The 17,482-nt window shown below is 61.2% G+C and overlaps 3 protein-coding genes across 4 annotated transcripts; all 3 read right to left on the bottom strand.

Annotated features, from left to right (window-relative positions):
* Nucleotides 1-1,013: 1,013 nt before the first annotated feature.
* PNMT (phenylethanolamine N-methyltransferase) lies at nt 1,014-2,616 on the bottom strand (the record flags this gene model as incomplete). Its single annotated transcript, XM_080713629.1, has 3 exons — nt 1,014-1,461; nt 1,563-1,770; nt 2,409-2,616. The coding sequence occupies 3 exons, from the start codon at nt 2,614-2,616 to the stop codon at nt 1,014-1,016; spliced, it is 864 nt and encodes a 287-aa protein (XP_080569755.1).
* A 2,033-nt stretch (nt 2,617-4,649) lies between these two features.
* On the bottom strand, nt 4,650-5,379 carry TCAP (titin-cap; the record flags this gene model as incomplete). Its single annotated transcript, XM_080713536.1, has 2 exons — nt 4,650-5,070; nt 5,270-5,379. The coding sequence occupies 2 exons, from the start codon at nt 5,377-5,379 to the stop codon at nt 4,677-4,679; spliced, it is 504 nt and encodes a 167-aa protein (XP_080569662.1). The 3' UTR covers nt 4,650-4,676.
* Nucleotides 5,380-7,425: 2,046 nt separating this feature from the next.
* Nucleotides 7,426-15,854, bottom strand: STARD3 (StAR related lipid transfer domain containing 3; the record flags this gene model as incomplete). Of its 2 annotated transcripts, XM_080713310.1 has the most annotated exons (14): nt 7,426-7,530; nt 7,974-8,067; nt 9,119-9,223; nt 9,303-9,382; nt 9,585-9,680; nt 9,823-9,885; nt 10,518-10,610; nt 10,940-10,995; nt 11,213-11,311; nt 11,442-11,559; nt 11,957-12,010; nt 12,110-12,187; nt 12,507-12,584; nt 15,636-15,854. In XM_080713310.1, the coding sequence occupies 14 exons, from the start codon at nt 15,852-15,854 to the stop codon at nt 7,426-7,428; spliced, it is 1,338 nt and encodes a 445-aa protein (XP_080569436.1). The 2 variants fall into 2 exon arrangements, with proteins under 2 accessions (XP_080569436.1, XP_080569437.1); XM_080713311.1 differs by lacking the exon at nt 11,957-12,010.
* Between the last annotated feature and the right edge of the window lie 1,628 nt (nt 15,855-17,482).

Genomic DNA, 17,482 nt, shown 5'->3' with positions numbered 1-17,482 from the left:
GATAACCTCAGCTACTTATTGAGGCCTTTTGCAACTCAGTGGGATCAGTGAGACCCTGCTTCAAAATAAAGAATAAAAAACAGGGCTGGGGGTGTGGAGGTATAGCTTGGAGGTAGAATGCCCCTGGGTTCCACCCCCAAGTACTTCAAAAAGCAAACAAACAAACAAAAAACAAAGACAGTTGAGGCAGGGGGGCTGGAGTTTTGGGGGAGGGAAGCCAGCCTAATCCTCTGACCTCAGGGACTCGGGTGGCCTTTGTTAGCTTCTCCTGATACTGAGAACTATTTTAAGGCAGGAGGGTACCAAGGGACATGCTTAATAAACCAGTTCCCCCTCTCCCCTCGTTCAGCTCATTTGTGTGCATAGGGTGGGCTGCAGGGAGGGAGGAGGCGCGTTGACTGGAGGTAGCGACAGCCCGGGGTCTCCACCCACCTCTGGAAGGGGATGCAGAGGCCAGACAGGGAGCTGGGCCGCGCCCAAGTCCAGCCTGGAGGAGGAGGCTGGCACCAGTGGGTTCGTGCCCTCTCACGTCCCCTGCCTATGTTTGTGGCTGGACCGTGACACGTCCAAGGCCCTGCAATTTAGTCTCCCTACTCTTCTGGCTTTGCCTCTGAACCAGGCTTCACTACTCTTCTTAACATCTCTAAGCTTCGCCAGGAAACAGGCTAACAGGGCTGGGCGCTGAGGGGAAGGACCGAGCGATGTGGCAGATAGAGCTGCCTGGCACACAGCGGATGCCCAGGGAGCTACCGCTGACCTTATCCTGCCTTAGTTTGGGAAGGATGAGTGGTACAGAAAGCTACCCTTGTGGAAGCTTCTGGAAGGAAACAGGCCAAGGTTGGCGCCTCCCACAGCCTACCCTCAGAAGAAAGCTCTGCGCCCTTGTTGCTCCCCAGGAAAGCACAGATGGTTCGCACACTTGGCAGCAGGGAATGATTTCTTTATTAGGTGTCACTTCAGGAAATAGGGAATCTGGTGGGTGAGGGTCGTAGGACACTGGGCATGCTGGGCCTTCAAACCTCTGCCCCCGCCTTCTTCTGGGCCCAGGCAAAGAAGATGCCCTTGACATCATCTACGCCTGTCCGGAGGTGGGTAGGCATGATGTAGGTGCGAAGGTCCCGGACTTCATAGCCACTCCGTACCAGGGCCTCCCTCACCTCCCCCTCACACACGGGCACCACGGCCAGCCGGGCCTCCCCAGCCAGGTACCACGACTCCTCCAGGCCCCCGATGAGCAGCAGGTGCCCCCCAGGCCTCAGCAGCGTGGTGATGTGGTCCAGGGCCCGCTGGAAGCTGGCGAGGTCCGGGCTCACAGCCTCCAGGCAGAAGGCAGAGACCAGGGCGTCGGCAGGCAGGGGCGCCAGGCTGGTGACTCCCAGGGGCTGAGGCTGGTGCACATCGATGGGCAGGACACGCTTCACCCGGGCGCGCAACTGGCCCTCCTTCTCCTGCCAGGACTCACTGCGCAGGGGCCACGGCAAGATGAGGCCTGCTGCCCTCAGCCCCACTGCCCCCCAGCCGCCCAGGGAAGCCCCCTGGCCAGCCCCCGCCCTGGGCCTTACCCCTTGCCCTCAATGAGGCACACGTGCTGGCTGTACACGCTCCAGTTGAAGGCCCCCGGCTCCTCCTGTAGCCAGAGCCCCAGCTCCCGGCGGTTGGCCTCTAGGAAATCGGTCATGGTGATGTCCTCAAAGTGGGCACAGGCGCTGAGCAGCTGATAGATGGTAGGGCCTGACCCGATGTCAATCAGTGTGCGTCCAGACACCTCCCCTGGGGGGCAGAGGAAGAGCGGCTTGCCCAGGCACCCCCTGCCTGTCACCCCTCTTCGGCTTCCCCCCAGGTCTTCCTTCTCCCTGGATAAGTGTCTCTACCTGGAAGACACCCTGGCTCTGAGATTAGACTGAACGAGGCCGTCTTGGCTCCAGCATGGCCTGGCTCGCCTTGGAACTCAGGCTCCACATCTAGAATCCTCTACCTCCAGCAAGGCCGAGTGGGGCACCCGAGGCACCTGGCCTTTCTCTCCCCTCCATCTGTCTTCACTTCTTCCTTTGCATCTGCCTTCATCAGCTCTGCCTGTGCCCCACCTGAGCAATCCCCCTCCCCCCTCTCTCCTAAGTCACTGCTCCTCTTCCTCGTTTCGCCCTGCCCTCTTTGAGGGGGTGGGGTCCACTATGTTGCCCACGCCTGCCCAGAACTCCTGGACTCACATGATCCTACTGCCTCGACCTCCCCAGTACTGGGACTATCGGCCGCTGCGCCCGGCTTCCTCCTTCTCTCTGTTTGCACCTTTTAGCTTCCTGCCTCCTCTTCTCTTCTTGGTGGCTATCTGGTGCGTTCTCTCTTCTCCCCCCTCTGTCCCCTCTGCTTCCTGATGACGCCTCCCCGTGCCTCCGTTTCCCCTCTCTCACCGGTGGCGAAGGTCTGCGCCAAGCAGCGCAGCTTCCAGGGCCCGACGCCGTCGGGGCTGCTCAGGTCCCCGCGAGGGGGCGCGTAGTTGTTCCGCAGGTAGGCGCGGGGCTCGAAGCGCTGGTAGGCCCAGGCCACCGCCGCGCGGCCCGGGTCGGAGTCGGGGTCGGGGTCGGTGCCCGCCGCGCGGCTCGGGTCCGTTCCGCTCATGCTGGCGCCGCCGCCCGCCCTGGGCCCCGCTCGCCTCCCTGCCCCTTTATCTAGGCCGGACCCCCGCCCCGACCCCCCCCCCCCCGCTGCGGGGGCGGCGGCTGAGTGATGAGCCGCCCCGGGCCACGCGCGCCGGCCACCGCATCCATCTCCGTTAGTGCCGCAGCCGCAGACACGCCGGGGTGTGGGGGAGCCCGCTGGAACATCAGCTGCCCCACCCTCGGCCTCACCTGCCCCGCGCCCCTGACCCCCGGCCCGCAGCCCAGCTCCGCGCGGCCGTTCGCCCATTTTGCCCGGCATCCCCACCCTCTTTCCCCAGGTTTGAATTCACCTCTGTCCCCAGCCACCTCACAGTGCCCTCCTCGCAAAGCCGCAGACCCCTGGGGTCTGGACCCCCTTCCTCCCACACCCCTTCCAGCCCCCACCCTTTCCTTAGCAAGGACACCCAGTTCCCCCCGCCCCTCCTCGAGGCCTCTATACCCCCCCCCCCCCCGCACCTCTAGAAAGGACAGTCCGTTCCGACTGCTGTTCCGACCTCTGTTGCATCGCCGGGGGTGCCCCAGAGCTGGCCGGGCTCCCACCCACCCCGATGGCCTGCGATAGGGACGGGAGCAGCTAACGCACTCAGCAGCCAGAGAAGCCTGCTCCCTGTGGCCCCTCGGGCTCCTATGCTTATCTGGGAGGTTCAAGATGTTCCCGTCCGAGATGTTCTAGATGTGGGATGAGGACCCAGGTGAGGGTGGAAGGTGTACTGGGCGCTCGATGCCAGGGACATTAGGGGCACAGCGGTGTGTTTGACTTGCCATGGTCTCTGGCCCTCCTCCTCTCCAGACAGCCCTCTCTGGGAAGCTGGCCAGGCCAGGCCTCCGTCCCGCTCTCAGGATGCCAGTCTTCTCTTTTACCCCCACAAGTGGGAAGCCAGCTCTGCACCCAGCAGCTGCATGGCCTTCCTGAAATGGGACCCCTCTGAATCAGGCGGGTACCTCTGCCCAAGATGGGCCCTTGGCCTCCCTTGACCCAGGCCTCCTCTGTGCCCCCTCCTTGTCCCAAGGGAAAAGTCTCCTTGCCGGGCCACACAGCCTGGTTGGGGCATGAGTCATCACAACAGCTGCAGGGGTCACAGACAGGAACCTGACCCCATATTCATCCCCCCCCACAACCCACCCAGGCCAGGGAGGTGGAGCGCCAGGCCCAGCCAAGGATTGATTCTGTGAGGATCTGCAGCTGAGGCCTCAGGGTCGCTGACCCCTCCACACCCTGAGGCACCGCCAAGGACAGTCCTGGTGCCAGCCCCCTTCATATTCTCCATATCATTTAAACAAACCCTGATGCCAGCTGGCTTGCTGGGCACTGTCCAGTGCCAGGGATTAGACTTTGAAGCCAAGATTAGGCAGCAGAGTCAGGGCACAGGAAGGGGACTGGACAAATGGCAACCCTGTTTACAACTCTGCCCTGCACCCCACCCCCCGGGTGTGGGGTGTACCTAGTAGCTTAGCTCAGCTGCAGGGCTTGTTCCGAGAAGTCCAGGGGGCATGGGAGAGGGGCACTAATGAGCTGGCCCTCACAACCACAAGGAAAAAAGACAAGACGGCAACATGGTCGAGCATTTATTGCAGCGCTAACAGAGGGTGCCGGGGGCCCGCCCTGCCTCTGCCCTCTTCACATCCCCCTGCCTCCAGTCTCCTCTCCAAGTCTCCTTCCTGGAGCATCCAACTCCCTCTCACACTTGTCCAGTCCTTCTCTGAAGCTGAAACCTGGACCAGGGTGGCTGCTCCCAGAGACCGCCTGCCCTTACCAGCACCTTTCATCCCTTCTCCTGGGGCTGAGAGTGCTCGGCTGTGCTGACACCCAGCTGTCCACCCTTAGTGCCCACTGCCTTTGCTCCCCTCCCTTTGGGAACTCAGGGGACCCAGGCATCCTGGCCTCTGGCTCCCTCCTCTCATAGCCCCCAACGCTGGGCAAACTACAAAGCGTCCATGGCCAGCAGCTCCCCTCCAGGGTCCTAGCCAGGAAGAGCCCAGCCCTGGGCGGGCACAGTGGAGCCTGAGTCACAGTCCCTCTCAGCCTCTCTGTGCTTCCTGGGACATGGAACGAGACAGGGTGCGGCGAAGAGCCCCAGGCTTGCTGACAGGCACCACGGGGGGCAGCTGCTTGGTGATCTCAGCCACGTCCTGGCGCTCCGCGCACTGGCCGCCCAGGGCTGTCTCCAGCGCCAGCAGTTCCCGCAGCTGGATGGGGGTTTCCTCGCGCTCCTCTTTGGCGGCCCCCACTTTGGTGGGGGTGAAGATGGGCAGTGGCAGCACCCGCTGGTAGGGCAGCTGGTACTCCTGCAGCCCGCGGCCGAGGATGCCCATCCGCATCACCAGCCAGGGGGAGCGCTGCACCAGTGCCTGGCACTGCCCCTGCCGGTGGTAGGTCTCATGCTGCTGGGTGTCCTCCTCGTGCAGTGAGCAGCTGGAAGGCAAGGGGAGGGGTGAGCGCTGAGAGCCGCTGCTCCAGCCGCTGGCTGGCTGCGGAGGGAGAAGTGGCTTCGGGGGCTGTCCCTCACCGGTGACTTCTGATCCTACCCCTAGAAGTTTCAGGCTTCCGGACTCTGGCTTGGGGAGGGTTCTTTGGGGGGTAGAGGCAGGACTCCTAGCCAAACTGCACTCACCCCTCCTCAGGCCGTGTGGACAGAGTCAGGTCTTTCCATTCAGCCCAGAAGGCCTCTCTGCGCTCAGGGTTCTCCTCGGACACCTGGCAGCTCAGCTCTGAAGTGGCCATGGTCAATCCTTGCTCCCTCTGCTCTGCTCCGCTCCTCCAGGCCCTCTAAATAGCTTCCCTCTCCCCCTTCTCTGGGGGCTATTTTTGGCCCCTCTGGCGTCAGATGCTATAAGCAGAGCCAAGACTCACTGATGGGGGGGGGGGCTCTGAGTCTAGGGTGGGGGGTTTGAGCACCTGGACTCTGGACCCCCCCAGGCCAGAGGTCAGCTTCTGATGGGGCCAAGATGCTCTGGTGGGCGCTAGGGTCCTCAGAGCAGCACCTGGGCACCTGCCACACCGCTGAAACCACCCGAGCCCAGGCACATGCCCAGCCTCGTGCCACCTTGGCACTGCCCTCTGCCCCGCCCGTTCCCCTTTGCCCAGGGAGGACGGCGCTCGGCTGTAAACAGAGCAAGAGATAGCAGCGGCATGCACTGAGGCCCCCTCGGCCTGTTCCAAGACTGCTTAGCCCCCCTGCCCCCACTTTCTTGTCTCCAGGGCTCAAGGGCACATTCCCAGCTGGGCCCCTCCACCAGAGGGACAGTTCAATCCTGTCCTCAGGCATCTGAACCGCTGACGCCACACCAGCAGGGGTGAGCGGACACCAATCCCACACCTGGGACCCTGGGCGGGAACCTCGGCCATGTTTTCCTTCCTTAGGGCCAGGGCTCCTAGGTCAAGCCAGTCAGGTGGAGGGGCACGTGTGGGAGGTGGCCCAGCTCTGCCCCCAACATGCCACCAGGGAGGAATGGGGTGAGATGGGAACACAGGAGCCCTGATGAGGGAGTCAGAAGACCTGGCTGGAGCCCGATGCAGCCATAAATAGGCTGTGTGCCCCGTCCGGTCCCTGCTTTCCAGCCATGACAGGATGAGCAGGAGCGCTCTGGGTCCTCCAGGGCAATATGTGGGAAGGGACCAGCACTGTGTGAAGGGAGTGGGGAAGAGGCTGTGGGGAGCCACAGGAAGCTGGCCCAAGATGCTGGTGCCCAGGGGTGAGGGCATCGCTGCATGTGCCAAGCAGAGGGCACCAGGCAAGGCAGTGATAGGGCAGGGGGGTCCCGGGGGCCCCAGCTGCTGGGTGCAGAGCTGCACTCTGTCAATTATGGCGGCACCACGCCCTATTCTGGATACCTTTTAATCTCGTGACAATCCAGGATCATACACCTGGCTGGGACCAAGATAGGATCCATCTGGTTCTTAAGAAACTGTCTCCTTCAGAAACCTGCGGGTGGGCAGGAGTGGAACCTGAGAGGCCCAGGGCTCTAGGATCCCAGGGGTGCATCAGTGACCTGGTATCAGTACCCTGGAACAGTCAAGGCCTGTTGTGTGGCTGCTGGGTGCCTTCCCCAACAACTCTGGGCCACAGACTGTAGCCCACCCTCCTGCAGCCTCAGCTGCTGGGTCAGGGGGAGTCCAGGAGCTGGCGGGATGGGTGGTGTTTCTGCATCCCAGTGACCCATCCCTTCCCCATCGAGAGGGCTGCCCTTCGCTGCTCTCAAGAGGCTGAGCCCAGGCCAAGGTGCCAAAGCAGGAAGCTTTTTTTTTTTTTTTAGTTCATGTGTTTAATTGGCTCAAATTACAAAGGTCCCCAAGGAGGCCCTGGGGAGAGGGGGGCAACCAGGCTGTAGGCAGAGGTTTGCTGCCAACACCCACTGCCCCCCACTTCCCCACAAGTGCATATGGAAAAAGGTCCCAGACCCTTTAAATAATCCTAAAAAACTGATTGAGCAGGCAGATGAAGGGCTCCTTCACCCTCCTGCTGGGTGCCTCGCCCCTCCCGCGAGGCCCTGGCCCTCCCAGCCAAGTCCAGGCTTCCTAGCTCAGTCCAGCCCGTGGCAAGGGAGCAAGCTTCTCCTCTAAGAGGAGGAATGTCTTGTCAACATCAGCAGCCCCCAGGCTCCAATGCTGCGCCCTACAAGCACTGGGTCCAGGCACGTGCTGCTCAGTGGAGGGGCAGCTAGGGGCCAGGTCTTCCGTGGGCAGCAAGAAGTTCAGCTGCCCCTCTTCCTGGCTCTGGAGGCCACAGCGACAGGACCCTGGCCTGCAGGGCGGGCAATGGAGGCACAGTCACGCCCGGGCCCCCAGCTCTCCAATGCGCTGCCGCAGGTGAAAGGCAAATTCAAACATGGTGGCCGCGAGGCTCTGGTGGATGAGGTACCGGGGCAGGCGGCCCTGGGGGAGGAAGGCAGCAGTTACATGACTTGCTCTTGGCAGGGTCTCCCCGCTGGCTTGCAGCTGGCACCAGCAGGGGTGCTCTGGGCCAGAATGCAGGTGCAGCTCTGGAATCCCGCCGGGACCCCCCTCTCCCCTCACTCTTAGCAGGAAGAACATGCTGTGCCCGGGTTTTGGCACCAGCCATACAAACAGACCCGGGTGGGGCCGGGCTGGCGGCCAGCACCCTCTCCAGGGCTCAGGGAATCAGAGGGGAGTGAGGGGAGGCACCTGCCCTCCCACACTCGGGGCTAGAGTACCATCTGGACTGTCGTCAGCCCTCAAGTCAGAGTGAAGGCTGAAAGTAGGGGCCCTGAGCGTGGCAGAGAGCCCCTAGGGTCATAGCAAAGCAAGCTGGCAGCACAGTCCCCTCCACCCCATAGGGCCGGTCTTGCAGCCCCCACCTTGAGATCTGTGTTAAGGATCCAGATGAAGGTGCAGACTCGGGGGTTGCTGGCCGACTTGAGCACGATGAAGCCCCCAGGCCCGTTCTCCCCCCTAAGGAGAGAAGAGGTGCTGGGGAGAGGCGCCCTGGAGCCCAGCCAGGCTCCCAAGCACCCCCTGCCCGCCCCAGTCTTGGCCCAGCTTGGCCTGGGGCAGGAGAACGAGAGCAGAGGCTGGTCTAGGAACTGCCACCTGTCTCAGCAGGGCTCAGACCTGGTGTCCAGGGGCCACTGGGTCAGCCTTCCACCCCGCAGACTCTGCGATCTTCCCACAACACCTTGCTGGTGTTTGCACACCCCCAGTGACAGCGAGCTCACCGCCTTCTCAGCCCTCACCCACTCTATCCAGACATGTGAGGGCAGTTCTGGTGGTGACGGGGGCCTGGGGTGGCCCTTCCCACCCCTGTCCAACCCAGGGAGCAGCTAGTGCCCTGAGGCTCCCGAAGGCAATGCCTTCTGGGGAGGGGGTCAGAGATAAGACAGCAGGCTTAAGCCCACAGAGATAAGGAAATTGGCACAGAGAGTGAAAGGTGCTTCCCCATCACCCAGCAAGCTGGTCACAGGGCCAAGACAGCCCCAATCGCACGTTCCAAAAACTCTCTGCTGGGAAGTATGGGGCCCGCAGGAGGTCCTGAGCTCGGTGGTCTGGATTAGCTGGCAGGGAGAACTAGGAGGAAGGTGGGGACAGGAGCAGGGAGCCCCTAACTCCTCTCCCTTTGAGGGGCCTCCCACACCATTCAGGAGAAAGAGGAGGCAGTGGAGTTTGGGGAGAGAGGAGAAAGCAGCAAGGGGACCCAGTTTCCTGAGGCAGAAAAATGAAACCCAGACCCAAAGCGCAGCACGACCTCACGGCTCCCGGCCCCATTCCCTGGACAAGTTCCCACCCATGGTCTATCCCTGCCAGCTGCCCGCTACATGTCCCTCCAGTCTTGGTGGCTTGCTTCCAGTCAGCAAGATTAGCAAGATTAGGGACCAGGAGCGGCAAAGCCCAGCAGGACAGGGGACAGGAAGGCGGGCTCGGCAGGGGAGGGCGCCCAGCTGCACACGCTGTACCCTGGGCAGCTCGCTGGCCATTGCTCCCGGGGAGCCTGCAAGGCCAGGCCCACCTGACGTATCTGTGCGTCGGGGGTTTAGCGCAGTGCACGGTGGCGGTGCCTGACGACAGGTACCGGTCTCTGCGGCGTTCGATGCGGCGGACATTCACAAAGTCCCTGGGGGAGAGAGGGTTAGAGCCGGGACACAGGACCCCAGACCCAGCGCTGGAGCCCTGGCTGAGGTGGGGGCGCTCACCTGGGGGAGACCACGCCACCTGCAGCCCCCGCAGACACATCATAGGAAATAAGGGTGTTGTCTTCTACTCGCTGCAGGATCTGAGGACCCGTCAGGGAGACATGAGGCACAGCTCACCCCAAGGATGGTCTAACACGTCAGGGACTTCCCAGGCCAGCCTCCTCCCTGCCTGGGTCCTGCCACTCAAGTGCTCTGGGGGTGATGCAGCCAGGCCCCCCCAGGGGTGATGGTGCCCTGACCCATGTGGCGAGAGGTGGCTGGGCGGGGCCAGGCAGGGCGCACCTGGCAGGCTGTCACCGTCTTGTTCCACAGGACCATCCTCTCGGGCTGCAGGATCACCTCCTGGTACACCAGCTCCGCGGAGCAGGGCAGGAAGGTCTGCGTGGGTGGGGCAGGCGGGGCGATGTCAGAGAGGCTTGCACATACGGGCCCCTCTCTGTGATTAGGGGGCCAGCCCCTCGGCCCCTTCCTGGAGCCCCAGATGGAACAGGAGGCTCCAGGACCCCCTTTCCCCACTCACCTTCAGGATGAAGGTCTTGCCGTGAAAGGGAACCTCGATGGTGTACACGGTGTCCCCATACTCCTGTGGCAGGGACAGAGGGTGGCAGGGAGAAGGGTGCAGGGCATGAGGGGTGGGCTGGCGGCACAGGGACGGGAGACAGGCAGGGCAGGCTTCTAACAGCCGAGGGTAGACGACTCCAAGAGTTTGGAGGCATCTGAGCGTAGTTACAAAATGGTAGCTCTGGCAAGCACAGGCCGCAAGGAGGGAGGCTTTGATCTCTCGTCGAAAGACAGGCAACTGTGGCTGCGGCCACGAGGAGCCCCATCCCCAGGTCGCCAGGGCAGCCGGAGGACCTGGCCAGAGAGCGGCACTGGGCCACACTTCCCTGTTTCCCAAGCTCTCTGCAATCTTTTTAGATAATGTTGTTTTGATCATGAAACAAGACACCGGACACAGGCAGAGCCTGGCTGCCCCTTCAAAGCCTGTGGCAGAGGGCCCCAGCAGCAGGGAGGCGAGGCCGGAAGGGGGAGACAGAGGAAAGGTCCAATTCATCCTGGCCTCTGCCCAACAGCTGACCCCAGGGCCCAGACCACTCTCCTGGGCCAGGAATGTGGTTCCGTCCACACAAGCTCAGGTTAATGTTTCAGGCCTCAGAGAAAGGCTAAGACCCCCCAAAGTGAAGAGGAGGCTTGGGTGGGAAAGACGCTTCTTACATTATTCTTCTCGAACTTCCAGTTCTCCTCCTGAGCCAGGATCTGGTCCACCACGGCGGTGGCCTCCCTCCCCTGGCGGATGTACTCGCGATCCTGGCCAGGGGTGGGGGACAGGACGGGGTCAGCCCGAGGCCCACACCCCAACTTGCTCAGGGCCTGCTCTCTCTAGACTCTCCACGCTCCTGCCCGAGGGGTGTGACCCAGGCAGAGGTGGGCCGAGGGTCTCCTGGCCTGCTCCTCCCATGGCCTCTGCCTGGGGCAGATGGGGAGCCTGACTGTCCTGGGCGCAGCAGATACTCATTGGGTGGGTGGGTGCTGACTGCTGCTTAGGCTGTGGGGAACTGTCCTGCCTTCCTGGCCAAGCCTGGAACCCACTCCCTGGCACCCACTCCAAAGGGAGAGTGGGCACGGGCAGCAAGTACCTGGGCAGAGAAACTTTTCTTCCCAGTGACTTCCTCATCTGATTCGTTGTCAGACCCTGCGGGAAACAAGCGCGGGTGGCAATGGCGAGGGGTGGGGAGAGAGTGGGAGGGGGCGAGGCTCCGGGATGTGAGCGCCAGGATGCGGGGGGGGGGGCAGAGGCGTGTGGGAGGGGGTTGCTGGCTCTCCCCAGGGAGCCCAGGAGAAGGAACAGAAAGAACAGACCCAGCCTACCTCCCTCCTCACAGGGCCCCACCCCGCCCGCCCGCCCTCACCTGCAAAGGATTCTGGGGGTGAGTAGAACTGTCCCTCAGACAGAGCTCCGGAGAAGAGTAGGGGTCCACGGGCAACAGCAGCCTGGGCGGCAAGGTACCCTGGGGGCAGACAGGGGCCGGTGTCCCATGGGAGAGTCATGCTGTAGGCTGCTCAGAGGCAGCAAGATGGCCTCGAACTCACTCTCTTTGGAGCTGGGAGGACCCTCGTGCCCCCGTGCCCAGCACTCACATCGCTCCTCCTCAGCCTCCTGGGGCAGGACTTTGAAGTCAAGGAACCAGGTCTCCAGCCAGGCGAGGACGAAGGAGACGATGGGGAGCAGGTAGCCAAACGCGCCTTTGCTGAGCAGCTAAGGTGGAGGGGGGCTGAGCTCCACAGCACGGGGTCACCCCGGACCCAGAGCCCCCTCCGGGGGCCACCGACTCTGCTGGCATAGACCCCACTCCTGGTGCCAGCTGTTTGGGGACCCTCTGCGGCACATGACTCTGAGACGGAATAATTGTGTCCACAGCAGGATAAACTGAGGTTTGGCCACAAAAAGCACTTTCTAATCCCTGGGCTACCAGGGGCTAAGTGGGGAGACCCTCTAAGGATGATTCCTTGGGAATATCTAAGGACAGAATTCCTCCTCATTCCAACCCTGACAACAGGGCAGACACCCCAAACCAAAGAAAGGGCCTTTTCTCAGGGGAAGCCCATGCCCCATATCAGATGCCCACCAGGCAACCAGCCCCTGAGCCGCTGACCTCAGAGAGGATGACCTTGACAATGAGGAACGCACTGGACACCAGCGTAGTGATCTGCCGGGAGGGCGGAGGTGAGAGGTGAGGGGGGAGGCAAAAGCGGGAGCCAGTCCCGCACCCCATCCCGCCACCCCACGCCTGCTGCTGGCATCTTACCGCAATCACCCACCAGTGGCGGAGCCGCAGCACTGCATAGCCCAGGAGCAGTCCTGAGAAGCGGAAGAAGGCCAGGACCTGGCGGGAGGGCGCCACGCTGTCAGAGGCCAGCGCCCCGCCCTGCTGCAGGGCGACACCCCGGCCCAGCTCCCCAGCTTCAGGGTGCTCGCCTCAGGAGTGGATGGCCGGGTCAGTTTGGATTTTGGGGTGGGGGGGTCCTGGGCATTGTACCTCTGAGCTATACCCCCAACGCTATTTTTTAGTCTCTTTAAGGGAGGCCCCATGAGGCACCTTTGTGAAGATGGCAGATGGGAGCCGGGCCCCTTGTTCACACCCAGCCAAAGGCAACCTGCTGCGCCCCGCCCCCAGGTTCCCGGGATCTCCCGAGGCCACTCACAAAGATGTCAAAGAAGGAGGACTTAAAGTTGTAGTGGATGATCTCCTGCTCCAGGTTTTTGGGGAGGCCTGTGTTGGTCTGAGAGAGAAAGACAGGAAGAGTCCCGTGGGTAGAGCCCCAACCCTGGGGCTGCCCCTCACCTCCCAGCACGGGGCAGGGTAGGGTGGGGGAACCTGGAAGGTGGGCCATTAACGCCAAGCCACCACCCAAGGGGGCCCCAAAGCACCAAGAAGCCCGAGACTCCGCCGCCTTTGCTCTCCCTCAGGATGCCAGCAGCCCCATCAGGGCTGGGCTCTAGCACACCGGCAGGGAAGGGGCAGCGCAGGGAGGGGTGGGCCTGTGCAGGCCTGGCAGGCGGGTGCTGGGAGCCTGCCCCCCTCATAATTCCATCTCCCTCCCAGCACTGTGGCGCTCCATCTTCCCAGCCAACAATCTGTCTGGGTGACAGGGGCCGGAGTGGAGAGCGGTGTCAGACGGAGCCCCAGGTGGCAAATCAATTGATTAGGTTTGTGCTTAATGGGCAAAATCCATCACGCTGCTGGAGAAAATGGCGTGGAAAGTTAGTAGCCCTGTCCTCGCTCCCGTTCCTGCCCAGCCCACTATGCATTTTCACTGGGACCCCTGAGACTCCAGTGTCCAGGGGTCTAGGAGATGAGGGGGCCTGGATGGATTCCAAGTGCCAGACCGTAGCCTAAATCCTCAGAAAGGGTGCACCCAAAGAAGAGAGGACACAAGGGGACCCTGGGAATGGAAGGCTCTAGGAACTCCGTGGAGGAGCCCCTTCATGACCACCTAGACCAGGGGCTTCTAATTTCTGGCAGGTCATCTGATGAAGTGGGGGAGTTTGTTTAAAGATACAGACGTCCCAGGCATGGTGAAACATGACTGTTATCCCAGTACTTGGGAGGCTGAGACAGGAGAATTGCAGGTTTGAGGACGGCCTCAGCCACTGAGACCCTGTTTCCAAATTTAAAAATAAGGCTGGAGATCTAGCTAGGCATGGTGGCACATACCTATAATCCTAGGATTTTGGAGGCTGAACAGAAGTATCACAGGTTCAAGAGCAGCCTCCACAACATAGGGAGATTCTGAGCAACCTAGTGAGACCCTGTTCCAAAACAAACAAAACTGGCTGGAGGTATGGCCTGGAGGCAGAATGCCCCTGGGTTCAATGTTTAGTACTTGAGAGAGAGAAAGAAAGGGGGGGGGGGAGAGAGAGAGAGAAGAGGAGAGTAAGAAGGGAGAGAGGAGGAGAGGGGGGAGAGAGAAAGAGAGGGAGGGAGGGAGACGGCCCGCTAGTCTGGATCTCAGGGTGAGCTTAATATCAGAAATCTTTATAAAGCTTCGGGGCACTTCTGATGCCAGGAAGGAGGCCAGCAGTCTGGGCAGTGAAGGACACTCACTGACACCTGGGTGCCCCTCTGCGTCCCCACCTGGCGATTCTACCTTTAAGCCACAAAATCTGACATCACCTCTCACCACATCCCAGTGTGGCTGCCCACCCCAGCCCTTCTTCTCTTGCTTTCTCCAGGGCTCCACAGCCCGCCCACCCAGCAGCTGCTGACCCCAGCGCTCTGCACGCACGCTCTTCTCCCACGGTGGGGGAGCCGCCAGCATGGCCCCTGCTCTGCCAGTCTCTGCAGTGGTCACAGAACCCAGAGGGCTCCTGGCATCCACTGAACAACACTGACAGGACCTGCCAGGGAACTGAAAACACACCAACTGCAGCAGACAGAGAGAAAAACCACAACACTGAGATAAAACCTTCATTAAAGGGCTGCCCAGGGAAGCATCACGTTGGTTCTAATAGTTAAATCCAGTATTCTGAGGTTTTTATTACATTTGAAAACAGTTTGTAGTTAGGTTTTCTTACTTTGAGAATACTCAAGGATGCATGACTGCCGAGCAGTCTCCCCTGACAGCTGAGCCATTTCAAAAGAAAAATGATCAAAAAAACGTTCAGCCCTTCCCTGGTTATAAAATCTGTACTGAATGGAGGGTGTGGGTGAGTTTTTACTGTCTGCTTTGTATTCTCTGAGGCCTTCAGAAGGAAGAATCCTAAGACCTTGGAAGCTGTAAAAGGCTGAGCTGGGTCTCGTCTTTTTCATGGGGAAGATGGCCCCAAGGCCCTCCCTGCTGGTGACTCCAGCTCACTGCCCTGCAAGTTCCTCTCCGGTGCACAAGGGACAGTCACCCTCCTCTGAGCCCCGTCTTTCCTCCAGTGCAACACCCCAGAATCAAACTCGTCCTCTTTTCTCCTAAGCCAGCCCCTTCCCCAAACTCTACTTCTATAAAGGCTCTGTTCAAGAGAAAGGAAGAGAAAGAGAGAAAGGCCCTGTTTTTTTTTTTTTTTTTTTTATCACCCAAGCAGGGGGAAGGGCCCCTGGGATCCAGGGCTGCGGCCTGCTGCGGGGGGGGGGGGGGGGCGCTCGGAGGGGCTGAGGTCACCCAGTCAACAGCGCAGGAGCTGGGGTGGGACCAGGCCTGGGCTTCCCTCTGGGGCGCTGAGGTCAGGTGAGGCCCCACGGTCAGGTGGACTGTGTTCCTGAGGGTGGGAGCACTGTGGGGGGAGGTGGCCCCAGCACTGTGAGGCAGCTCCATTTCCGGGCCATCAGGCAGTTTCTCATCAAAACCTGGGGCCACTGGAATCTGGGAGTTTTTACTTATTTTCTCCCTACCATCATTCAGCTAAAAACACAAATGCCTGGGACACAGCAAGGGCTCAACAAATGTTAGCTGAGTGAATGAGAGAGTAAGTAAGTGAATGCATTGGAGTCTAGACAGCAAGCAGGGCAGGAGGAAGACAGGCGGTGCACGAGCTCAGCAGAGCCCCTTCCCCTCGGCCTCCTCCGTTCTCAGAGGCTCCACGAGGGGGCAGTGTGGCGGAGGCCGAGAGCCCAGCAGCAGCCAGGGGCCCGAGCGGCCTCCCTCCAGCGCCTTTGCTGAAGAGCCTGGCGGAGTGACTCAACCCCTGGCGCTGCTTTTCTTCGTCCGGAAGACGATGACAGCTGTTCTCATCTCCCATCCTTCACTTTACCCACCCATGGCAGAGGCAACCCTCCCTTGTGGCAGAGGGATTAAATGGCGCCCTCCACGCCCCGTGCCGCCCCCGCCCTCGCCCCCACTCACGTTCAGCTCAATGATCCAGAGCAGGGAGATGAAGAGCAGGTCGAAGGTAACGAAGAGGCAGAAGGTGCGGCGGACGTCAGAGATGGCCCGGCGCTTCTCGGGAAGTGGTGGGAGGAAGTGTGAGGAGAAGCTCTGGCTGTGGGACAGCGAGGAGCCCAGGGACGCCACGGCCGGCAGGCTGCGCTCCAAGTCCCGCAGGTCCCCGGGCAGTTTGCTCATCCTGGGGGGCCCACGCCGAGGTGGGGAGGGCCGCGCCTCAACAGCAGGGCTGCAGGGAAGGCAAGTGGCAGGCAGGGGCCTGGAGGGCCCTGCACCTCCCTGTCCCTCTGCATACAGCCCCCAGGGCCCCAGCCTGCTCCCAAACACATCTGGTGCCCCACCCTGCCTGCCCATGTCCCCAGGAGCCAGAGAAGAACTGCTCTCCTCCTCTGCCCTCTGCGCTCCTAGGTAACAGCCCAGTCCCTCTGGCTTGCCTCTGCAGGTCGGGGGTCTTAGCTGGGCCAGCTGGGCGCCTACCTGCTCCTAGCCTGCCTGGGGGCACAGCCTGTCTCTGCCTAGCCCAGCCTGGTGGTCAGCCTCTGGTCCTGTCAACAGCCTCCGGGCTGCACCACCCCCAGAAGGAAAGGGCCCCAGGCTCTGTTCTTTGTCTTCCCAGCACAAAGCCACCACATTCCCTCCCCAAAGCCAGCCCTCCCCTCCACCCCTAATCCATGGCAACTGGGAGGGAGCAGCGGCTGTGTGCTCCACCACGCACATCTTGGACCTCTCTCTAGCTCCTCCAGTCCACCCTACCCCGGGCCCAAAGGCCACCACCTTCTGCCTGGACTACAGCCTCACGGGTCTCCAGGCTGCCAGCAACCCCTTTCCACACAGTGACCAGAGGAAGCTTCTCAGAGCTCAACCGTTGCCTGGCTGAGCATCCCCAGGGTGCCTCCTGACCAGGCCAGCTGGGGCCGGCTCTTTACCAGACAGCCCATCTCTCCACCCCCCACCCGGGCCTTCCTTCAGCCTTCCTTCAGCCCTGCGCTGCCTCTGCCCTTGGCCCTGGCTCTCCCATCATCTGGGATGTTCTTTTCCATCCCTTCCAGTTGGCACCTCAAAAGCCCTCCCTGCAGAGCCCTCATCCCCATTCACAGCCTGGTATGATACTACTTTAATCTTTTCAGCAAACTCCTCACTATCTGAAATCTCTTTACTGTTTTACTTTATGGTATATCCTCCCAGTAGACTGTAAACTCCATGGGCAGGGAGGGGCGTTATCTGACATGGCCACTGCATGGCTGTCTCCCTGGTGCCAGCACAGTACACGGCGCATAAGAGGCCTCCACGATGTAACTGTCAAATAAATGAACACTCCAGGGAGTCTCCTGGCCCGCAGCTTCATGCCACTCGGCAGAGAAGGGCAGGGTGAACCCTAAGGAGATAAAAACTACGTGGTCCACACCTGTAATCCCTACAACTCGAGAGCCTGGGGCAGGAGGCTCGCAAGTTCAAGCTCAGCCTGGGCAACTGAGGGAGACTCTTAAAATAAAATATAAAAGGGCTGGGGCGCAGCTCAGTGGCGGGGAGGGGGGGAGGAGGAGAAGGAGGAGGAGAAGGAAGAGGAGAAAGAGAGAGACTAAAGGTAAGACCTGCCATTCCCAAGGCTAGCCTGGTGTTCTGCTGCCCAGAGCCTACATATCCACAGCCTGTTCATGCCCACAGCAGGCAGGATGGTTCCTTCTATTTTACAGATAAGAGGACAAAGGCCCAGAGGCTGTCCTTAACATCCAGTGCAACCACAGAGCGCTCATGAACCGTAAAGACAACAGGAACTCCAAAGCCCGCCCGCCCTCGGGAGCCCTCAG

This window comes from Muscardinus avellanarius (genome assembly GCF_963383645.1).
Source record: "Muscardinus avellanarius genome assembly, chromosome: 16".
NCBI classification, from domain to species: Eukaryota; Metazoa; Chordata; class Mammalia; order Rodentia; family Gliridae; genus Muscardinus; species Muscardinus avellanarius.
The sequence above is the reverse complement of the archived record's forward strand: the minus strand, read 5'-3'. Positions and strand labels throughout refer to the sequence as shown.